General features: G+C 47.5%; 1 protein-coding gene across 1 annotated transcript in view; it reads left to right on the top strand.

The window, feature by feature from the left end:
* Positions 1–20,735, top strand: part of dipk1c (divergent protein kinase domain 1C) — a 36,577-nt gene continuing 15,842 nt past the window's right edge. Inside the window, exon 1 of the mRNA XM_070853084.1 lies at positions 1–327. Within this exon, the coding sequence (XP_070709185.1) occupies positions 103–327 (225 nt within the window). The 5' untranslated portion in view covers positions 1–102. The remainder of the gene's footprint in view (positions 328–20,735) is intronic.

Below are 20,735 nucleotides of genomic sequence, written 5' to 3'. Positions count from 1 at the left end.
ATTTTTATTTCTTCACCAAATATCTGGACCACTATTTAGCAAACTCTTCAGCAGCTATTTAGAAGACAGTGGACACTTTTTGGCAGAGGAGGCTCCACCATCATGCTCCCCGGAGGACTGGTGTCGGGCGCAGGGGGGTGCGGCGGTGGCGGGCTGTGCCTGCTCCGGTGGCTGGGCCTCAGGCTGTGGTCCCGCCGGGGGACCCTGGTGTTCGCTCTGCTCTGGTTCGGCTCCTGGTTGTTCCTGAACGGCCTGGTTCTGGTCCACAGGAGCATCCTGTCAGACTACTGCACCGACGACAAGAGCAAGAGGATCCTGCAGAGACTGGTGAGTCAGACGAGCCGTCCTCGGTTATTAGTTTAGTTTATTAGTCAAAGGAGGGTCGTGGTTTTCGATCCTTGAGACGGTGGAGCAAAGAGTTTCACCTTCACAGCTATAGAGGCTCCACAGTAAAGGTGATGGTGCTGGTTCAGGCCTGGTTGGGAGTCCTTGACGGTTCAGTGATAGAGAGATCAGGGAAGCAGCTGTGTGCTTGGCTAACAGAGGTGGGGGGGGGGGGGGGGGAGTTAACCAGATGGTTACTTGGCAAACCAGTTTGTCTTCATCCTCAAAGTCCTTCCTCTTGTAAAATACTGTCAGGAAACACTTCCTACAATCCAGAAAATGATTGTCCAAGTGTGTTTTCTGGCTCTGTGTCGTCTTCGCTTGATTTGAATACAACAAGCTATAACCTGCTCAGTAGCGCCCCCCCCGAGGCTGGAGGGGGACGACAGAGACCGCAGCAGTGGCTTCCTGCTGAGGTCGACCTGAACAGGTGCTCGCTATCGGAGGTTCCTCAGATGTTCTCATGTGGCCGTAGTAAACTAACAGAGCATGTTGAAGCACTCAGCTTCACTGGGATCATTCACACTAATCAGATCTAACGTGGAGCCAGCTGATGACGGCCGCTGTGTTGATGAATTACAACGCTGTAAAAACTGATTGTCGTCTCCACTGATTGTGAAACGTTCTGAACTTTGTACCCGTGTACATGCAGTGATGAATTGTTGGACTGTTGTTGGTTGAAACTGGATTACTGGAGGAACTGTTTTCTGAGGCTTTCTTCTGTCTGTTGTTGTCACTCAGGGTGAACCTGTCTGCCTGCAGTCTGCTGAAGAATAAACTCTAAAAACTCAATTCTTCAGCATTTAATCAGCGTCTCTGAGGCTTTTTCATACAAACAGAGAATTTTTATCATATTTTTGGCAAGAAAATAACAAAATAACTCACATTTATTTGTCTTTAAACTTTCCAACTGCACGTCTGTAACCGAACAGATTGTTTTTGTGTTTTAATACAATGAACAGATCATTTATTTAGATCACCACCAGCCTTTTTTCCATCCATCAGTTTTCAGATTCACTTCCTATTCTCTCGCTCTCTGGATCGTATTTTATTATTATCTACCTGTCAGTGCATTTGGGGACTCTGGATTAAATTTTTCAGCATCAAAGCTTAACAGTGGAACTTTTTTTCAGAATATGACTGACATGAAAGTGTCCTCGAATGCATCGCCAGTTAAAAGAGGCTTTTCTCTGTAAAGTCTCTGCACGCTGATTTTCCTAAACATTTAACAGCAGCTGCCTGGAGGGAAGGAAACCAATCTAGAAACTGATGATGATTTGGAAAATTGTCTGCAGGAATGTGAAATAATTGCCGTCGGTCTCACCGCGGCTTTAAAACGACACTCGTCTGTCTTCGGCTCTAAAGACGCCTCCGAGGAGTTACGGCCCAGAGGACAAACTCCACAGTGTCTGTGTTCATCAGTCAGACACTTACAGTAAACAGGCAGGCGGATGGAGATAAACGGCCAGAGGTCAATAGCTCTTAATGGCCTGCGGTCTTATCCGCTGCAGCATCTCCTGGTGCACTGTGGGTAAACACTGATAACAAGACACTCGCTTTTCTTTCTCTTAGTGCTCAGTCGCTCTCTGCACTTAAAAACAACCCTTCACCTCTCTCCTTTCAGTCCTCCCTTCCTCCACCTCGCTTTCCATCCATCATTGTGTTTCTCTCTCTCCTTTTTCTTCTCTGCACCGCTGACTTCATCCCTTTATTGTCCTGCACCTCTCTGCCCTCCTTCCTCATTCGTCCCTGATCTCTCTCATGATGTTGCAGTGGAGGATCTCTCAGTGAAAGATGAGAGGCAGCATCATCGGTCGCTCTGTGAGATGCTTTAACACCTGAATCCTGACCATCGTCTGTCAGGAGAACGCAAGAGAGACAGACTTCCTGCCTAAACCTAACCAAACCGTATTCACGGAGGCGACAGGACACACGGCTTCTGGAGAGCACTGTGGAGCTCCGTCGTCCTTCAAATGTTAGCCTAATGTTATCAATGGGCGCAGACCAAGATGCTTCTGGACGCAGTTTAATAGACCAACAACCAATCAGAGCAACGAAACGTGACCAAAACTCAGCCAAGTGCTGAGCAGCAACAAAAGCTGCAAGTGCAGCTGTTTGTTCTTCTTTTTGAGCAGAGGTGTTCAGTTCCCGTCCCGGAGGACCAGAGCCCTGCAGCTCTTTGTTCCTCCCTGGTGGTTAATGAGCCACACCTGTCCAGTGTGAGCTTATTACCTGCTGGGGAGGAACAAAAGCCTCCAGGGTCCGGCCCCGTTTTAGAGAAAATATACCGTCCAGTTAGTTTGATAGTGAGGCAGCAGTGGACTCAGCAGAAAGTTCCACAGCAGCAGCAGCCATCATGGTTGTTTATGAACAGGCTTCAAGGGTGTCACACTCCTCCCATATCAAATAGCCAGCTGTGATTGGCTGACAGGAGTGTCTGAGCAGGACGGGGACCGGACGCATGTAACCACTTATTTGGCTTCGCTCTTGTTGAATTTGCAGCATTTTTGTGGAATGGATTATTATATATGACTGTAGAGCTGTGACCTCATCACTCAGTGACCTTTAACAACTCAAACCGTGGGGGTTTAGCCAAAAGACAGCAGCTAAATAAAAACCCCACGCTGAGAGCAGCAGAAGCACCCGCCCCCCCCCCAGCAATAGGAGTCAGGAGCATTTATCAACTTCCTGTCCCGGGCCAGGTGTTGATCAACGAGAGCTGGAGGATCAAGAGACAAGAGAGGAAAAGGAACAACAGCAAAGGGACCAGCGATGCTCGGGGGGGTTGACCTCTGAGACTTTAACCATCGCGCTCCTCCTGAACTCACAGATTTAAAAAAGGATCGGAGATATCGTCCATTTTCTTCCACACATTCCTCCTTGTCGAAACATGGCTCCTAACTTTACCCACAATGCAACAAAAGCGGCGACAGCGGCTCCCTGGAGACGCTGCAGGCTTTATATAACTTTGGTGCCTCCTGTTTGAAACCAGCGGAGTTCGTCTTTAAGCCTGGAAACATCTCCTCCTTCTCGACATCTGTTCTGTCGCCCTGTGAACAAACATGGCCGACGGCGTGAAGCGCTGCTTGTCGTTGATGTTGTTGTTGTAACCGTTAATCAGACTCTCACAGAGATTCAGACGGTGATGTCACGCTCCCTGCTGACATTAAACCTCTCAGCGCGCCAAAGTGGAAACTGATGAAATCCCAAATAAACACAGAGCTCCAAAGTCAACAAACAGAGTGTGTTTTCTGAACCAACGCTGCTCTTTTGCTCCATCCATCACATTGTTTGAAATGTTTTCTGTCTCCAGTAACTTTTTCACGGAGCTTTTGTGTTTCCAGAAGCTAATTCAGCTCCTCAGACATGAAGCTAAATCACTGCACGGCTCAGCTTTCTGCTGAAAATGGAGAGATTTAACAACAAAGCTCCGCAGTGTGTTCACTGACTGACAGGCAATGCTGCCGTCGTTGCACCGGATTACTCAGCGGCCGCGGTTCAGACTTGTCCTAACTGCTTCACAAAAGTCTGTCAATCCTCTGCTGCTTGTCCTCCTCCCCGTGGGCTCATCCCTCCATTCCCAGCCCTTTAAACCTGCCTGTGAAGTGTGTTGAAACCTTATTTCAGCCGAGCACTCGAGGTTATTGGGAGCATAAATGCCGAGGGCTTGAGTGAAACGTTTAGCTCTGTGTTTGAATTCTCATACAAGTAATAAATCACGTGGAAAAGGGAGACGGACATTTGAGCTGAGCAAACAGACTGTGGGAGGCTTATTAAAACTTTTCCTCCCAAAGGAGAAACAATAGACAGAGAGAGCAGGACGTGAGGCCACGACCTCGATATGAATGAGCAGGTAAACTCTCGGTGCTACGAGAACTCGTTGAGGATCATTTGCTTCATTTGGACTCACTGATTCTGTGTCCATATCGTTGTCTAATGACTCTAATCATGCTGAGCGTGACGGATCACAGCTGCTTCAGAACACTTCAGAGGGACATTTACAGACTGCAAACAAACGTTTTTCAGTATAAACCTGAAGTTTGGGGCTGAAGTTTCAATGTCAGAGTCTAATAATACAAACAGTTAACTGATCCTAAGATACAGGCCAAGACAGCGTCACTGCTTCCTGATCTTATTCCACTACGGTTAAGGTTTGGTTAGGTTTAGGCCCAAAAACCACGTAGTTATGGAAATATCTTATTTTGGCTAAGGGTTCAGGGGACCGGCTGCTGTTGCAGATGCTCCTGAAGTAAAAGTCTTTTACGTTTGAGCTTTTTAAAAACTTGATTCAGCACGAAACAGGTTAAATGATTCAGAGTCATAAGGACATAAAAACATCCGATATAGAATCTCTCTAATGACGGCGCTAACAGCAGTTTGCTTCCAGGACTCAGAAACCTTAGAAAGTCCAACCAGGGGAGGTCATGGTGGATCCAAGGGTGCAGGAGATCAGGGTTCAAGTCCTGTGTGAGGCCAAAAGTCCATGTTGATGATGGTCAACGCTTCTTATTTTCAGTTTCTTTAATTATTTTCAGTTTTCTGTCACAAAGTACTTGGTTAGATTAAGTTTAGGAGGAGAAGGAAGGAGTCAGATTGAAGCACCAAAACTACTTGGTTATGTTTAGGCAGCAAAACTGCTTCCCAGGCTCAGGAAAAGATGGTTTGGGTTGAAACAATAAATCAGCACTGACTCTTCGGCTGCAGTTTGGTTATGTTTAGACACCAAACTTACTTGTTAAGGTTTAGACAACAAACTTACCTCCGTTTTCTTATCAATTGAAAGGAAAACTGCAAATCTGTTGCGCCTCAGTGTTGGCAGACTTTGTATTTAGATTGTAATCGTGGACACAAAAAATATGCTGGAAGAAGTTTCTGGACGTTTGTTTGTCCGCTGTGTGTCGGACTGTGGGAAGAAGATAAAAATAAACTCTTGGGAAACTCGGCTCGGTGCTCATCCATCGTTCATTCTGGGCTGCCAGCTGCTGCACAAGCACAAGCGCTCTGGTTCTCACTGAGGGTTCGTCCAGGTGACAACGGCTCATTTTACAGGTGAATCATCACCACGTTTGTCTCCAACACTTCCCTTCCTGTGTGTTCCTCCTCCATCCTGCTGCAGAATAAACAACCTGAAGTTAAGACACGCACATCAAAGCAGAGCAGTAGAAGAAGAGCAGACCCCCCCGTCCCTGCCCTCGTGTCAATATTACAACATCAAACAGAGTTATAATGTAAAATTCCCTATCATGTCCGTCTGTATTCTGCAGATTTTATTCTCGTCAGGTTTCCCAGAGAAAGATATTGATATTTTATATTGTTTTTTTGGTGCAGACGCTAAAATCAGTGGTTCAGAAGCCAAAGAATGTTTCTCAGATGAGCTTTGGTCGGCAAAGACAAACGCTGTCGACAGTAGAAATAACAAAAAATAGGATTTATTGTTTGTTCTATTGTTTTTAACCTGCTCACAGGACTGACATGAAAAGGCTCTGCAAGCGTGTTCAGTCTGGACTCAACAGACGAGGAGGCGTCCGTGATCACAGTGAATACTGATCACTAGTAAAACAGCCTGTTAGCAGAGCAGGACAGAAACATTCTGACCTCTGACCAGACATGAATGTCACTGTCACACTTTATAGTCCATCACTTTGGTAAAGATGAACCCAGAGGTTCAGAGCAGGGCTACTCCAAACTGCTCGATGAAGAGAGACCCGGTGATTCAAGAGCTCAAAGTTAAAGGTTTAAGGATCCACACGAGGAGACGGAGGCGAGAAGAACAGTCTGGACTGTGTACAGAAACATGTGTTCATGTGCTCAGAGAAACGTTGATCAGCTTTAAGGTAAAGAAGAATGAGAGTGTAGTCGGTCGGTTTCTGGTGATCCTCGGACTATTTATGGTCGAATGGCTGCTCTGTTGCGTGGTCTCACCCTGTCCCTGCGTGTCTCCGGCATTCCTCTGCCTATTTATGGCCCGACACGACTGCTTTATGACCCGACTCTGGTTTTTAATGCAGCCCGGTTCGCTCAGAGAGCAGGAGGTTATCTGGAGCTCTGGCTGCAGTCTAACAGTCTGTAGGTGGATCCTTTTATACTAACTCCTAACCTCTGGGCCATGCTGAGACCGACTCTAAGTGTATTTGTCAGTGAGGAACAGAACCAGAGCTGCCAGCAGACTGCAAGAGAGATTAAAACACAGCAAGACGCTCTTTTAAAAACGTTTCATTTAAGAAGTGGACGTTTGTTTGCACAGGTTTGTTGTTGAGCTGATCAGGATTTGGTCGCTCAAAGGAAGCTTCCAGGCTCCTCTCACTCATAATGTCTTGCCGCCATTTTGGCATTTTGTCGGCATGAAATAAGAAAAAAGAGAAGAGGAGAGAAGAGGAGAGGTCGGCCTTAACCGCTTTAGAGCTCCTGTTCTTGTATAGAATAACACTTCTCAGTAAAAAGAGACGCTCAGAAGAAGGAAAGTCACCTTCCTGGAGGTCCTGACTCTCAAAACAAACACGCCGACCTGACGAGGGCTCCGCTGTGACCGTCTGTCTGTCTGTCTGCCTGCCTGCCTGCCTGTCTGTCCCCTCAGGCAGGAAGACCTCGCTGCTGCCTCTGAGGAATGACACAAACACACCGCTCAGACGCCGGATCTCCTTTTCTTCTTCCTTCTTTGAACAAATCCTTAATGTCTTTCTTTGTCCTTTTGAGTCATTACAAGTGTAGTGTTTTCAGTCAGAAGGTTCAGTTCTCAGGTCCAAACAGAAGACGTGTCGCGTGCGTCTGAATAATAATAATCCGTAGGTCGATGATACCGGCGTGCTGTGGCTGCATCCACACAGACTGAGAGCATGAAAACAAAGAGTTTAGAGCAGCTTTGATAGATGTTCCTCCCCAGTGTGGAGGTCGTGGCTGTGATCCCGACAGATTTACAGGCCGCTCCGGTGTGTGCCGACAGGAGGAGGAAGCTCAGGTAAACCCTGGATCTGTGTTCTCCGCTCAGGTGATTTACAGCTCGGTCTCCGTCAGACGTGCAGGAAGTTTGTTCTCCCGTCTGGCTGGAGGCCGAACTCCCCCCAGACCTCAGAGGTACGAGAGCTTTTCTGCACAGAGACGTGAACGTTGTGTTTGATGAACGAGTCCGACGGCAGAATCACTCTATCTGTTCAAAAGAGGTACATGAGAGTTTCATTTCCTGTGAAGCACTTTCTCTCTCTCTCTCTCTCCCTGTCTCTCTCTCTCCCTGTCTCTCTCTCTCCCTGTCTCTCCCTCTCCCTGTCTCTCTCTCTCCCTGTCTCTCTCTCTCCCTGTCTCTCTCTCCTGCAGCCAGATCCTTAAATGTTTCTCTTCATAAATCAATGAAACGAACTCCCAAACTGATTTGTTATTCAGAAAATATCTGCTCATCAGTCTGCTCACATATCGGCCGCACTAAACCCTTTCTTCATCATCACCAGGATGGCTGCTGGAATGGACACTCACACACACACACACACACACACACACACACTCACACACACACACACACACACACACACACACACACACACACACACACACACACACACACACACACACACACACACACAGACTTTTCTTGGCAAACAATTAAGTGGTTTGAGGTTTTTTTTTCAGACGGTCGCCCCGGGCAACTGGCTGACAGACAGGTCAGTCATGGGATTTCTGTACCCACAATGCACTGCACAGAGTCGGCCTTACAATGCAAAGTCACACACACACACACACACACAGGTTGACCGAACCGTATTTCATCGATTGCTCATCAGACCCAGTTAGATCTGCAGGGACGACATGACAACAGGAAGTTCTTTTTCCTCGATGACGTCGCCTCATGACGATGATGTGACTTTGACAGAAATGAAGGAGACGGTCACCATGGCGATTACCGCACCGCTCTCAAGCTCACGTCATTCCATGTTTTTACGAGCCGGTTGGAACAATAAAGGGCATCATCGTCCTGTTGTTCCGAGGTAACAGCCAATAGATAATTAGGTAATTATGATTCAGCTTTTTTCTGCCAAATCGTATCGTTTCCTCTCATCCTGGCACCGACTGATCTGCTGTGATTCGTTTTCACACCCCGCTGACACCAAACAGTGTTTTCTTTAGCTGTGGTTTAAACTGTGTGTGACACGTGTAGAAAAACACCAGTTTGTTCCTTTAACTCGTCAAAAGTACCTACACGTGCGTCATGTTGCACACTAGCACACACTTAACCTCGGCTACATGTCGTGTGTTTAACAGGAGCAGCATCGGTCACATCTGCTCTTCAGTCTGTTCCTCCGACGCTCCGTCAGTCCGACACGATGTCCGATAATTAAAGTGGCAGCGGACGTAGAGGCTCTCTGCTCGGTTGGAGAGCGACCGTTTACCCTCCATCTGACCTCGCTGCAGGAGTAAAAGCAGCTGGGCTCTCTGGTCGCACACGGTTTAACATATTACATCGGCAGCAGACAGTAAGAGCTGTTTCCAGCTTCACCGAACCAGACGTGTTGCTAATCCAACTTTAACAAGGCTCTGTTGTTGTTCTAGAACATCCGAGATGTTCGCAGGAGTCTTTGCTTCATGTGGAGCTTTTAGCAAAAGACAGAAGCATTTAACGAGCTTTCAGCCACTGTTACCTGAAGTGTTGTTTTACATGGAAAGTAACGGCATTAAATCTTCAGTATTTTCACATCAACAGTTGATCATGTGTTTGTGAACAGTGAGAGACGTTAAACTAACATTGACTAATATTCTAACAGTCCCAAAGCTTCCAGCAAACAGCTGACAGACACAGTTAGACACTAAGTGCAGCGTGAAGCAGCTAAAGAACAGATATTTCGCTGAGCAGGTGGTGGAGACCAAAAACAGAGCAAAAGAGAGACGATATAGGACAAACACCACACCAGTGCTGCTCTACGTCTGCTGGATGTGGAAATAAGCAGCTTCTTGCTAAAAGGTTCCACAAACAGATCTCCAGCAGCCCACAAACCCTGACGAAGGCAGATAATGATAATTTATCTTCCCTGTCGGCCTGTAAAGATCTTCGTCCCGGCATCAGTCACTCATCTTGACAAGTTGTCATTTAGCCAGAAACTGAGGCAAACAGCCTCAGAAGCAGACGGGAACGCTGACTGCTGCTGCTGCACTGACTCAGAAGAGGCTGCAGGTGGTCTAACTACACCTGATCAGGACCTCGTCTGTACCTGGACAGTTTCCGGTCCTCTGAGCCCTCAGAGACCCTCAGCTGCTGTAGCCGAGCTCTCCGCCTCCTCACACACTGTGATTTCTTCCAAGAACGTCTGAACGCTGAAAAATGAGCAATCTGTCATCTCCTGACTCCGAGTGCTTGTCAAACTGCTGCTGTTGCCAAGCGACAACAGAAAGCCAGACTGGGGAGACCACCTTCTGCTAAGTTCAGCTAAAGTTCCTCTTGTAATATTACAGTAAATAAAACCGTTTCTCTCCGGCAGTCAGCATGACTTGATGTGTGCCGCTCTTGGTTTGTTGGTAATGAATCGGTGTGAACAGAGCAGGTGGAGCAGAAGTTACAGGTGTGAAAGAGACCTGAAGGTCGCAGGTGGTCCGAAGCTTCAACTAAAGCAGAGCATCATATTTTATCAGCTGTGTTTTGCAGAGAACGTAGTCTGTTCTTTGCTGAGAAGGCCTCACCAGACCAACTGGATCGAACCAAATCCTTTTGGAGGTGCAGCAAACACATCACTCAGCTTGAAGTGCAGCTGTTTGTTCGTCTGTTAAAGAAAATATACCACAGTCGACGTGTCAGACTCGCCCCAGATTAGATAAACGCCTGTGATTGGCCGACACGGGTCAATCTGTCTGAGCGGGACGGCACAAGATGCATCTGCCAGAGCAAACGAAGCATGAGCTGCAGCAGAGTAAAAGTGTAAAGTCTGACTAAGTGAAGCTAAAACTTCCCGTTAGCCCGAGGACACGACTGGAGAACACACACTTCTGTCACAGTCCTCCTCTGCTCTGCACAGCTGAGAGAAAAGTTATCAGCAGCGGCCAAATCCAGCCACGGAGTCTTGATCTGTATTCAGCCATATCTGCTGCATGGAGAGGAGAAGAAAGGGGGGGAGGCCAGAAGGTCAGAGGGGGACAGGCGGAGGGAGAGAGGGGGGAGGACAGATAAGACGGGAACAGAGACACTTTAAAGGGAGAGCAGCAGCGTTGGAGAGGAGAGCTGCATACCAACGAGGAGGCCTGCAGGGTCACAACAAAGCCGCCGAGCGTCAACAAGGCAGCGTCTAGTATTCCCTCTGAAGACCCCCAAACAGTCCCTGACGACGCCGCCGAGCTTCTGAGCTTCACGTCACACCGAGATCACGTCTCCCAATCTAGAGCTCCTCGTTAAAGCTGCACTGCCACCACTTTTCTGAATAAGAGCAGTTAGTCTGCTCCTCATGTGATCAGCTGTGAGTCTGAAGCCTTTATTATTATTTCGTGGATCCAGATTCGGCTCGTTGAGTCTGGATCTCATTGAATCCTGGTTCTCAGTCGACCAAAACCAGCTTCACGTTCAGGAGATCACGGCTCTCGTTGACTGCTGTCCTCCTGATTCCTCCTGGTAAGAATATCTGATTAAAGCAGGAATCAGTAGGATTAAGAATCGGACATTCGATGTGAACTCTCTGAGGTGAACAGTGTAGATCAGGGGGGGCCACACTTTTTCGGCTCGCGAGCTACTTTTAAAATGACCAGGTCAAAATGATCTACCTCCATTAAAAATGCTAAACAGCTGAGTATACTTTATATATACAATATATGTTGGTGTACACTGATGTAACCTCTGGTGTTACACATAAAAACTGACAGCAGTGATGCACACAATATATTAGAATATATTAGAACACTGCACACAGTGACCAGAGGAACTGGGCCATTCAACACATGTATGGTCTCTACCTTCCTCTGATGACCTGCACTGGATGGAGTCAGATATGCTTCCATCCCAGAGTATCTCTTCTTTAGTAGATATAAACTGGAAGGCTAAATCTGGAGTTCTGCAGCAGCTCATGTCCCTGCTGGGGACCCGTAGCGTCGAAGAGCTCTCAGTCTGGAGCCCTGAACGCCAATCAAGCTGCAAACGCCTTCATTACAAACGTTAGTCCTGATTAGGGACGACAGGTGATGGACTGAAATCTACGCTATCTACCCGCACTGAGATCCTCCTCTGGTCCTCTGGTCCTCTGGTCCTCTGGTCCTCTGGTCCTCTGGCTCTTCCTCAGGAGGAGCTCGGCAGACATCTTGCAAAGCGTCAAACGAAGATCATCTGCTAATTCACAGGCTCAGTGTTTTACAGGCAGACAGCTGGATAACAGCTGTTTCTTTCTAAACAGGCAGGTGATGAAGGTAGAACACCTGGATACTCGAGTGCAGCTCGTTTTGTGTGGTTACTACAGCTCAGCCTCTTCTGAGTGAAGCTCATTCTGATCGGCACCAAACGATGTTTTTAGGACGCTCACTGGAGCGACACACACTGCTGGACATGCATTAGTGTGTGTGTGTGTGTGTGTGTGTGTGTGTGTGTCCCTTCATCACGCTCTCTTTGAGCTCTCAAGTGTCTCAGTGAGGATGAATGGGAGTTTTGATAGTCTTTAAAGCCTCGGGCCAAAACACGACGCTCTGATTGCATCATTGTGTCAAACGATTATTCGGCTGCTGAAACGTTGAGACTCGCTGCAGGACGCTGAAACAACAAGCCGCAGCTGTGTGAAGGAGGCCGATGAACAGCTGCTCTGTGTGTTTATAATGAGGCCGTAATCTGTTTTTAAAGGACTAAACCGGTGTTTCTTTTATGTTCTGACCCATGAACGACAATCAAATCTACGTCGACGTGTTGATGCATTCAGGGACGCTCAGACGACACAAAGCTAGAGGACGTAGCGGGAAGTGTCGGATTATTGTCGCCTGCTGGTGCAGATAAGAAATATTCCTGTCAAGCTGAGTTAGTTTGGATGTTTTACTGGAGATCTGAGCCTCCCAGGAGGGAAGCTCTCTGACTTTACATGTCAGTATCCACGAATACAAGCTTGGAGTTAATGAAAAAAGCAGCTAATCGTGATCAATGACTGCAAACTGAGTGATTTATCAGTTTCATTTTGTTTGAGTAAAAAATAAAAAAGGTTTTTAATCCTTAGACATTTTGCTTTTTGAAGTTTAACTGGCATTGGTGCATGGAATCACTTCCTGTTAGCATGAAGAGATCTGGACCAGATGACAGAGCGCCTTTGTTTTTTACGTGGGAAGAAAATTGGAGTAAAGAGGCGACACAAGAGGCTCCTCGCCGTCTTTAGATTGTCAAACTCGTCTCTCAGACTGAAAAGGAAGCCGCTCTGAAACAGCTTTGGTTCGTTTCTTGTTCAGGTTTGTTTGTTCCATTGCTGTTTTTAATGTTTAGTGTTTCTGTTGCCCTGACTTTGGATTTTCACACGTGGTTTCACACTGAAGCTGCTCCTGTTGCAGCACGTTCGTTGGCCTCCGTCCGTCTGTTTTCTGACACCATGAATGAACCGACTAGATGAAAATGAATGAAAGCTGCTAAAGTTGGGAGTTTCTACGAGTCTGAAAACTGATGTGTGTTTTTTAGTTAATGTGCCAAACACACAAAACCAATGATTAGTCCTTTAATCAGTGAAAACCACAAAAGGCTCTGACGGTAAAGTGACAGTCTGATCAATGAGGAGAGTTGTGTAAAGCTGAAGTATTGATTGTCCTCCAATGGTTCTCTTTCTCCTGGTAGAAACAACATTACTTTACACGTGACGCCTGCTGCTCGTCTCTTAATCACTGTTATTAAGTTCACTATGAAGTGACGCCTGCAGGGCCGGACGGCAGCACCGTGTGGTTTGTGTTTCACTGCAGGCCCGTCGGCGGCACGCACTTTGGTTTTCTAAGATTTCCCTACTTTTTTCAGCAGCGAGGCGCGGCCTGGCACGGTGAGCGCTGCAGGTTTATGCCCCAAGGGTGAAGATAAGCACTCCGACACCGAGTGAGTCGGTCTGAGCGGAGCAGCAGACTCTCAGACGGAGAGAGAGACGCTGTGAGAGCCCAGCGCCGTGGCAGCGTCCAGGGGCTGGAGGTCTGGAGGTCTGGAGGTCTGGAGGTCTGGACCCTGCAGGACCGGCAGCCGTAGACGTCCAATCACCTTAAACCAAAGAGTGTGGTTGATGTTAATTGGCGTGACTTGGAAACTAGTGAGAAACCTGCTGTTGAACTTGAATCAAAGATCCAGATCGTTAACTGGATTTCTCCTTCCAGCTGTACACGTTCCTCGTTACGTTTTACCGCTGCAGCGTGCAGGACTCGCTCATCGCCGCCTCCCAGGGTCCCGTGCAGCAAAGCAGCTGGAGCAGATCCTTCAGAGAGTCACTCCACTGATGCTTGACATGTTTGACTTTGCTGCGATGGATCACCTCCGCTCTCTTTGATCTGCTCTAGCAAGGAGAGCGAGCGAGCTGTACCCAGAATGCCGTTTGGCGGTGTAACAGCTGATAGGGTCCCCTCTCAGTGCACTACGGTGTGTGGCTCTGGTGGTAGTAATGCACTGATCCATCACTTTGGGTTCTTTGTTAAGCTTTTCAGCTTTCGTCTGTTTAATGTGATAATGAACTGAACATCTTCAGGTTCTTCTGCTTCTTGATTTTGAGGGATTTTTCTGTTTTTCTGGCGCTTCACACGAGCTGTGACGGACGCTGCGCTGTGATTGGTTTGCGGCCCAACGTGTAGTCTGCTGCGACACAGGAACGCCTCAAAAGATTTAAATATATATATTCTGTTCCCAGCGTCACTTCCCAGAGCCGCCTGCGCCTGAAATAACTCAGAACTGCATGAATAAGGCTCCTCTGCAGCCGTTTTTCTCCTCTTTTCACTTCCTCGTGTTCCACTACAGTTAAAAGTGTGTGTGAGCTGCTGTTTATCTGACCGGCCACAGTGTTTACTGCTTCTTTAGTCACCGGCTGTAAAGAACAGTCACCTGCTCGTTGGCTCCTCGTGGAGGTTAACCGCCTCTGAAACGGTGCAAAGTTTATGTGTGTGTTTAAGGGGAAAGGGTGTGTGTGTGTGTGTGTGTGTGTGTGTGTGTGTGTGTGTGTGTGCTGGTGTTCATTAGCAGGAAAACACAGATGCTGGCTGTGTTGTGGCCTGCAGCTCTGGACCCACCAGCTGTGAGATCAGCCTACACTTCCAGTGAACTGACCCCGAGGTCGACCGGTCCACCCACGCTCTGAGTGTGTGTGTGTGTGTGTGTGTGTGTGCAGATCCACACCACACACATGCAGCGGTGAATACGAGCCATTCAGCCCACAGCTCATACACTCCACGGGCTGTAAAAATCACAGTATTGTTCCTGGAGCTTTCAGCCTGCTCAGCGTGTTGATCCACTCTGCAGGCTGATGGAGACACTGTACGTTACTGCTCTCCACCTCTGACCTCTGACCTCTGACCTCCGACCTCTGTCACCGCTGATGAATCACTCTCTGCCGCCTGGTTAAGGGCTGCTGGAGACACCGATTCTTTTCGCATAATGTCATTCTTCATTGCCCCACATGGGAAACCAGCTTTTCTCCGGCCCTCCGTCCTTTGTGTCACCACCTCTGGAGTCTGTGAGCCGCTGAAGAGTAAAACAGCTAGAAAATGGAGGGAGGTGAAGGGGTGGTTGACTGTAGAGAAGAAGTGGACGTAGCTTCCTGGTCTGAACAGCGAAGCCTTAAAGCTGCGTCCTCTCCAGTGTCCAGCAGGGGGCGACTCCACCGGCTCCAAACAGAAGTCTGATTGGATGAAAGTCAATGAGGAAATGAGGCGACTTCTCTCCTGATTTATCAGCTCAGTGAACAGTTTCTGCTCTCAGTCTCTAGTTTACAGTCTTCTTCAGCACAGCAGGACGTTTAGTAGATTATGGTCCATTTAGAGGAAGATACACCAGGAAGAGGGTCACTGACCAATCAGAGGAGGGTCCTGACTGAGCCTGACCGATCAGAGGAGGGTCCTGACTGAGCCTGACCGATCAGAGGAGTGTCCTGACTGAGCCTGACCGATCAGAGGAGGGTCCTGACTGAACCTGACCGATCAGAGGAGGGTCCTGACTGAACCTGACCGATAAGAGGAGGGTCCTGACTGAACCTGACCAATCAGAGGAGGGTCCTGACTGAACCTGACCAATCAGAGGAGGGTCCTGACTGAACCTGACCAATCAGAGGAGGGTCCTGACTGAACCTGACCAATCAGAGGAGGGTCCTGACTGAACCTGACCGATCAGAGGAGGGTCCTGACTGAACCTGACCGATAAGAGGAGGGTCCTGACTGAACCTGGACCAGTGTAGGTTTTTCACAATAAAAGCCTCCTCATCAGGCATCATAAATAACCAATGTCAACGTTAGCTTGAGGACACAGTAGATATCTGATTCCTCTTCTTTATCTCAGTTGTATTTGTTGCTGTTGTTGCCACTGGAGCTCCTTATTGTTTTTATTTCATACTCTGGACTATGAGGTGGTTTTCTGGCCATGAATCCAGTGACGAGCACAGACGCAGCCCCAGACTGAGCGTTAAAGCTTTGGTAAAACTCTCTCTTTGGGCTCAGTACACACAGGAATGTCATTAAGGCGTTTTAATGTTCCTTGTGTGTTCAGGCTTTACCGTTATGGAATGTCATGGTGAGAGCGGAGCAACAAAGGCTGCCTTTCAATGTGGGGGAGACGTCCGAGCGTCTCGGCTTTCCCACCCACCCACCCCCACCCGACCGACCGCTCGCTGAAGTAAAAGTATTAAAACACCAAAGTAAAACTGAGATATGATGTGTGGAAGTTCTGCATTCACACTTTTATTGAAGTAAAAGTAAAGAAGGATCGACTGAGTCATGTTTCAGGTGAGTTGAAGAAGGGATGAAAGAGGGAAAACCAAAAAAGAGAAGAAGAAATGTAAGACAGGGAGGAAGGAGGAGAGTAGAGAGGACAGGCAGAAGAAGAAAAGACAGAGTGGAAATAAGGGAGCACAGAGAGGAACAAGAGAAGACTGAAATGAAGCACAAGATACGAAAAGAGCGAAGAAGAGACGAGAGAGGATCCTTCATGAGTCTGAATGAAAGAGTTTGGTCTTTATGGAAAGCTTCTAGAGATTAAACTGTTATGAGCTGGTGCTGTACAGATAAAGATTGATTGACTGATTGATTGATTGATGGGCAGCACGGTGGTGTGGTGGTGCTGAGTGGTTTTCTGCCAGTCCAGGGTGACCCCGCCTCTCATTGGCTGCAGCTCCCCCTTGACCCCGACAGATAATGGATGGATGGATGGATGGATGATTGATTGATAACGGGCCAAGAAACCAGGAGACTTCCTGATATCCAGAGGGTCTAAACCCTCAGTGGACAGGGTGCATGTAGAGGGGGAGGTGGGGAGCCACATCTTCACTCTGTATTTTAACTCATCGTCGTGTTAACCATCGGGGAACGAGGGGACGTGGAGATCCTGGGCAGGGCGCCGGAGAGCTGAAGGGCAGTAAAACACGCTGCGTGATGCTAACGTGAGTCCTAACTCAGTGAGATGTTAACACGCAGACATGAAGCACACATTAGACCATCCAGGGTGACCTCCACCTCCAGAGGACATCATCCTCTCTGATGTTCATCCAGAATAAAGCTCCAGAAATCAGCCGACAAGAGACGCTTCAGAACCTCATAGAGAATCTGTCTGTTTTTAAGTTTCCTTCAGTCTCTCAGTGATCCAGCGACGGTTGTCAGTGCGTCCATGAGTCCACTGCAGACGGGAGCTGCTGGCAGATGGTTCGGCCTGATAGACTAAACAGCAGCTCCTGCCTGCAGCTGACACGGAGGAGCTTTTTACAGGACTGGTGGATGTATTATTAACATCAGTTGGCATGTTGGTAGCAGAACAGGCCCGTTTGTTGGTGTTAGCGTGTTTCCAGGTTAGCAGAGACATTTCGGACTTCCTCCATTCACTTTTAAATACCAGAATGTTGCTCCAGATGGGATTTAAACGACAGAAGGAGCAGCAGGTTTGCAGAAAAACAGAACCAGAGACCAGTGCAGGTGATGTTAAAAATCTAAATCAACATCTGCTTTGTCAAAGAAGAAGATAGAGGTTTATATCTGCTAATGTCCCAGGATTTACTTCAAATCCAAAGAAGCGACACCTGAAGTATCCGTTATAAATCCAAGCGATCACGTACATAAATGACGTTTTGTCCTCCTCTGCGTTGGAAAGTAGAAACCCTCTGTTAAATCTGAACACCCACACGGCAGCGAGTGGAAGATGATCCACGGTGGGAAAGTTTACAGGCTGCAAGGTCGAGGGAGGAGGAAGCAGCTGGACGGTGTGATGTGATGCAAGGCGGAGGAAATCCAGGGAATTAGAGCAGATAAGTGAAGGCCGCAGAGCCACAGCGCACAGATGTCCGAGTCCCCGGAGAGGATTCCTCTGTAAGAGAGGAGTCAGTGTGGCGTGTTCCCGAAGGACGAGGCGCTTCGGCGTGAAAATACTTCAAGTGGGAGCAACAGAGCAGATTTCAAAGAGGCTTTCACAGACTTGGCTGCTCAAGGAGAAGCTGCAATGATCAGTTTGCAACCAGAGAGGACGGGAAGGCCACTTGGCTGCTGGACTTACAGGAGCAGTTCAACATTTTGGAAAATCCACCTAATCCCTTTCTGTCTGAGAGTTAAGATGTTCAGATGGAGCTTAGTCTCGTGTCTGAGTGTTCGGTACAGAGCCTAGCTTAGCATAATGACTGGGAGCAGGAGGAAGCAAACACGACATGTTTCGGCTTCAAACAGAGCTATGAAAACCACAGCTTGTGGTTGTGGGGCCAGTTATATACTGGGACTATTTCTTAAAAGGATAACTGAGAATGGGCTGCTGGTAGCTGCTAATGGCTGCAATGTAAAAGTAAAAGCTTGTTTGATCCACTGACAGGCTCAGAGTGTTATTCTAAGTGTGTGACAGCATCATGGAAAGGATCCCTACAGAGAGAGACCTGGAAGATCCTTTTGGTTTAACCACAAACAGCACACACACCAGACTACATTCACTAAAACAGGGATTTTAGAGAACAGGACACAGGAGCTGCTGCTCTGCTGCTGCCTCCATCAGTCAGTGTGTTTGTGTCATTGAGAGTTACACAAATATTGTGTTGGATATGAACCGACCCTTTAAAACACCAAAGTAACACAAGAACACAATCGAACTAACTGATCGAGACAGAGGCAAACTAGCAGCTCCTGTGTAAAATCACCGTTTTTTTCAAAGGAATTTGGTGGCTTTGAATCAAGCGAAACAGCTGCTGTTTCTGGCTAAACAAAGTAATTTGGAATATGTAAAAACGGGGCTGATACTGTGTCAGTCTGTTCAGTCCCAACACAAATGCTTCTTTTCCCTTCCCTTCTCTTAGACAAGCAGCCGTGGCACATTTAGTGCGTACAGCTGGGAAATGAGGGGAAAAATGGCTGCTGCTAATTAAGTAAGAGCAAAGGAGCGGGTGGTTTAGTGGCTGGTTGGTTAGCAGCAGCTTGTCCAATTCCCTCTTTCATCCATTCAGTACTCCCTGTATGACAGACGCTAATGAGTCTACTCACTAATGAGCATTAAACTGAGATATCAGACACTCATTATTCATCAATGCCCTTTTTTGTAAACAGAGAGTAGCACATGTGTAATGGAGACGACTTCACTGCTCCAGTGTGAGAATATTCTCCTGACAACACAGTGAAGTGTGACTGTATGATTCTACCAACAGCTACACACACACACACACACACACACACACACACACACACACACACACACACACACACACACACACACACACACACACACACACACACACACACACACACACACTTCCAGGTTTTACCTGAGAAAGGAGAACGATCCACAGAGACAGACGACAGGTAGACCTATTTCAGGTACTTAGGAGCTAAAGGAAAATCCAGCATTTTTACCTCTCTGTCCTCATCCTGGTGTCTGAGTGACTGGTAGGTAGTAAAAGTGTTGGAACTGGTCCAGTAGATCACCTCAGCCAGCAGACACCAAACGGGCTGCAATGGCTGCAACGTGATCCTTTGGGACAACTGCACCTGATCACAGTAGGTCCACTAAAAGAGCTTGTTTGATCCACTGACAGGCTCAGAGTGTTATTCTAAGTGTGTGACAGCATCATGGAAAGGATCCCTACAGAGAGAGACCTGGAAGATCCTTTTGGTTTAACCACAAACAGCACACACACCAGACTACATTCACTAAAACAGGGATTTTAGAGAACAGAAGATGAGAGTTGCTGGGCTACAGCTGCCTTGACTGGTTAGTTTCTTTGTGTTATTATGTGTTTCACAAATATAGTGTTGGATCCAAAACACTTTGGTCACACAGTAACACAAACAAATGATCTGAGGAAGACGACAGTAGACCAGCAGCTCCTGTGTAAAATTACTGTTTTGGTCAATGGAGTCTGGTGGCTTTGCATATAATGGCTATATCTGGATATCTATCAGTTGTTCTGTTTGTGTTATTGTGTTTTAAAGTTTAGTTCGGATCCAACCATCCACCTTATCTGTATAATGCACAACACAAACAACAACTGCCGGCTGAGGTGATCTACTGGACCAATTCCAACACTTTTGGTACCTACCAGTCATTCAGACCGAAGTTACCCTTTAATAAAATCAACCTCCAGCTGCAGTGTGTCATGAAATTTGTGTGCACCAGACCATAACGATCAATGAAATCCTGGTTTGGCAAAACTGACTGCACCTTAAACACATCCAAAGTGCTGCTACTGCGTTTAATAACGGATGGAAGGTAAAAATCAGACATCTAGATAAAGAAAAAAACCTATATGATCACTGGAAACTATAACATTTCTATTTGCATGTAGCGCTCCTCCTCCTCCTCCTCCTCCTCCTCCTCCTCCTCCTCCTCCTCAGACCAAACTACACTATAAACGCAGTGATACAGACGAGTAAGGACACAAAAGGTCTCACGTTTAAAGTTAATTTCCAGAGACGAGCACTGAGACGATGAGCGGCTGAGTGGAAGGCAGGATGTTCTGCTGTGGCTTCATGGGGTCCAGCTGGCAGGACGGCTTCAGCTTGAGAGACGCAGCACTCTGAAACGTTAACATTCAGTCCTGTCAGGAGTTATGGACCGTCTGCAGATGTTTACGAGTCAGGAAACAGATGAAGGGCCGAATATCCACATTATCTAAACTCTCCTCTTCAACATGTTGAAAAGATGGATGATCGGCCCTCATCACTCTGCTCTCATCGGCTTTATCTCGGCTTCTTTCTCTCAGTTAATAACAGAGTCTCTCTTTCTCTCGGGCCAATTAGCCCCGTCT

The sequence above is a fragment of the Pempheris klunzingeri genome, chromosome 21, assembly GCF_042242105.1.
Source record: "Pempheris klunzingeri isolate RE-2024b chromosome 21, fPemKlu1.hap1, whole genome shotgun sequence".
Taxonomy (NCBI): domain Eukaryota; kingdom Metazoa; phylum Chordata; class Actinopteri; order Acropomatiformes; family Pempheridae; genus Pempheris; species Pempheris klunzingeri.
This window is presented reverse-complemented; position numbering and strand designations above follow the sequence as displayed.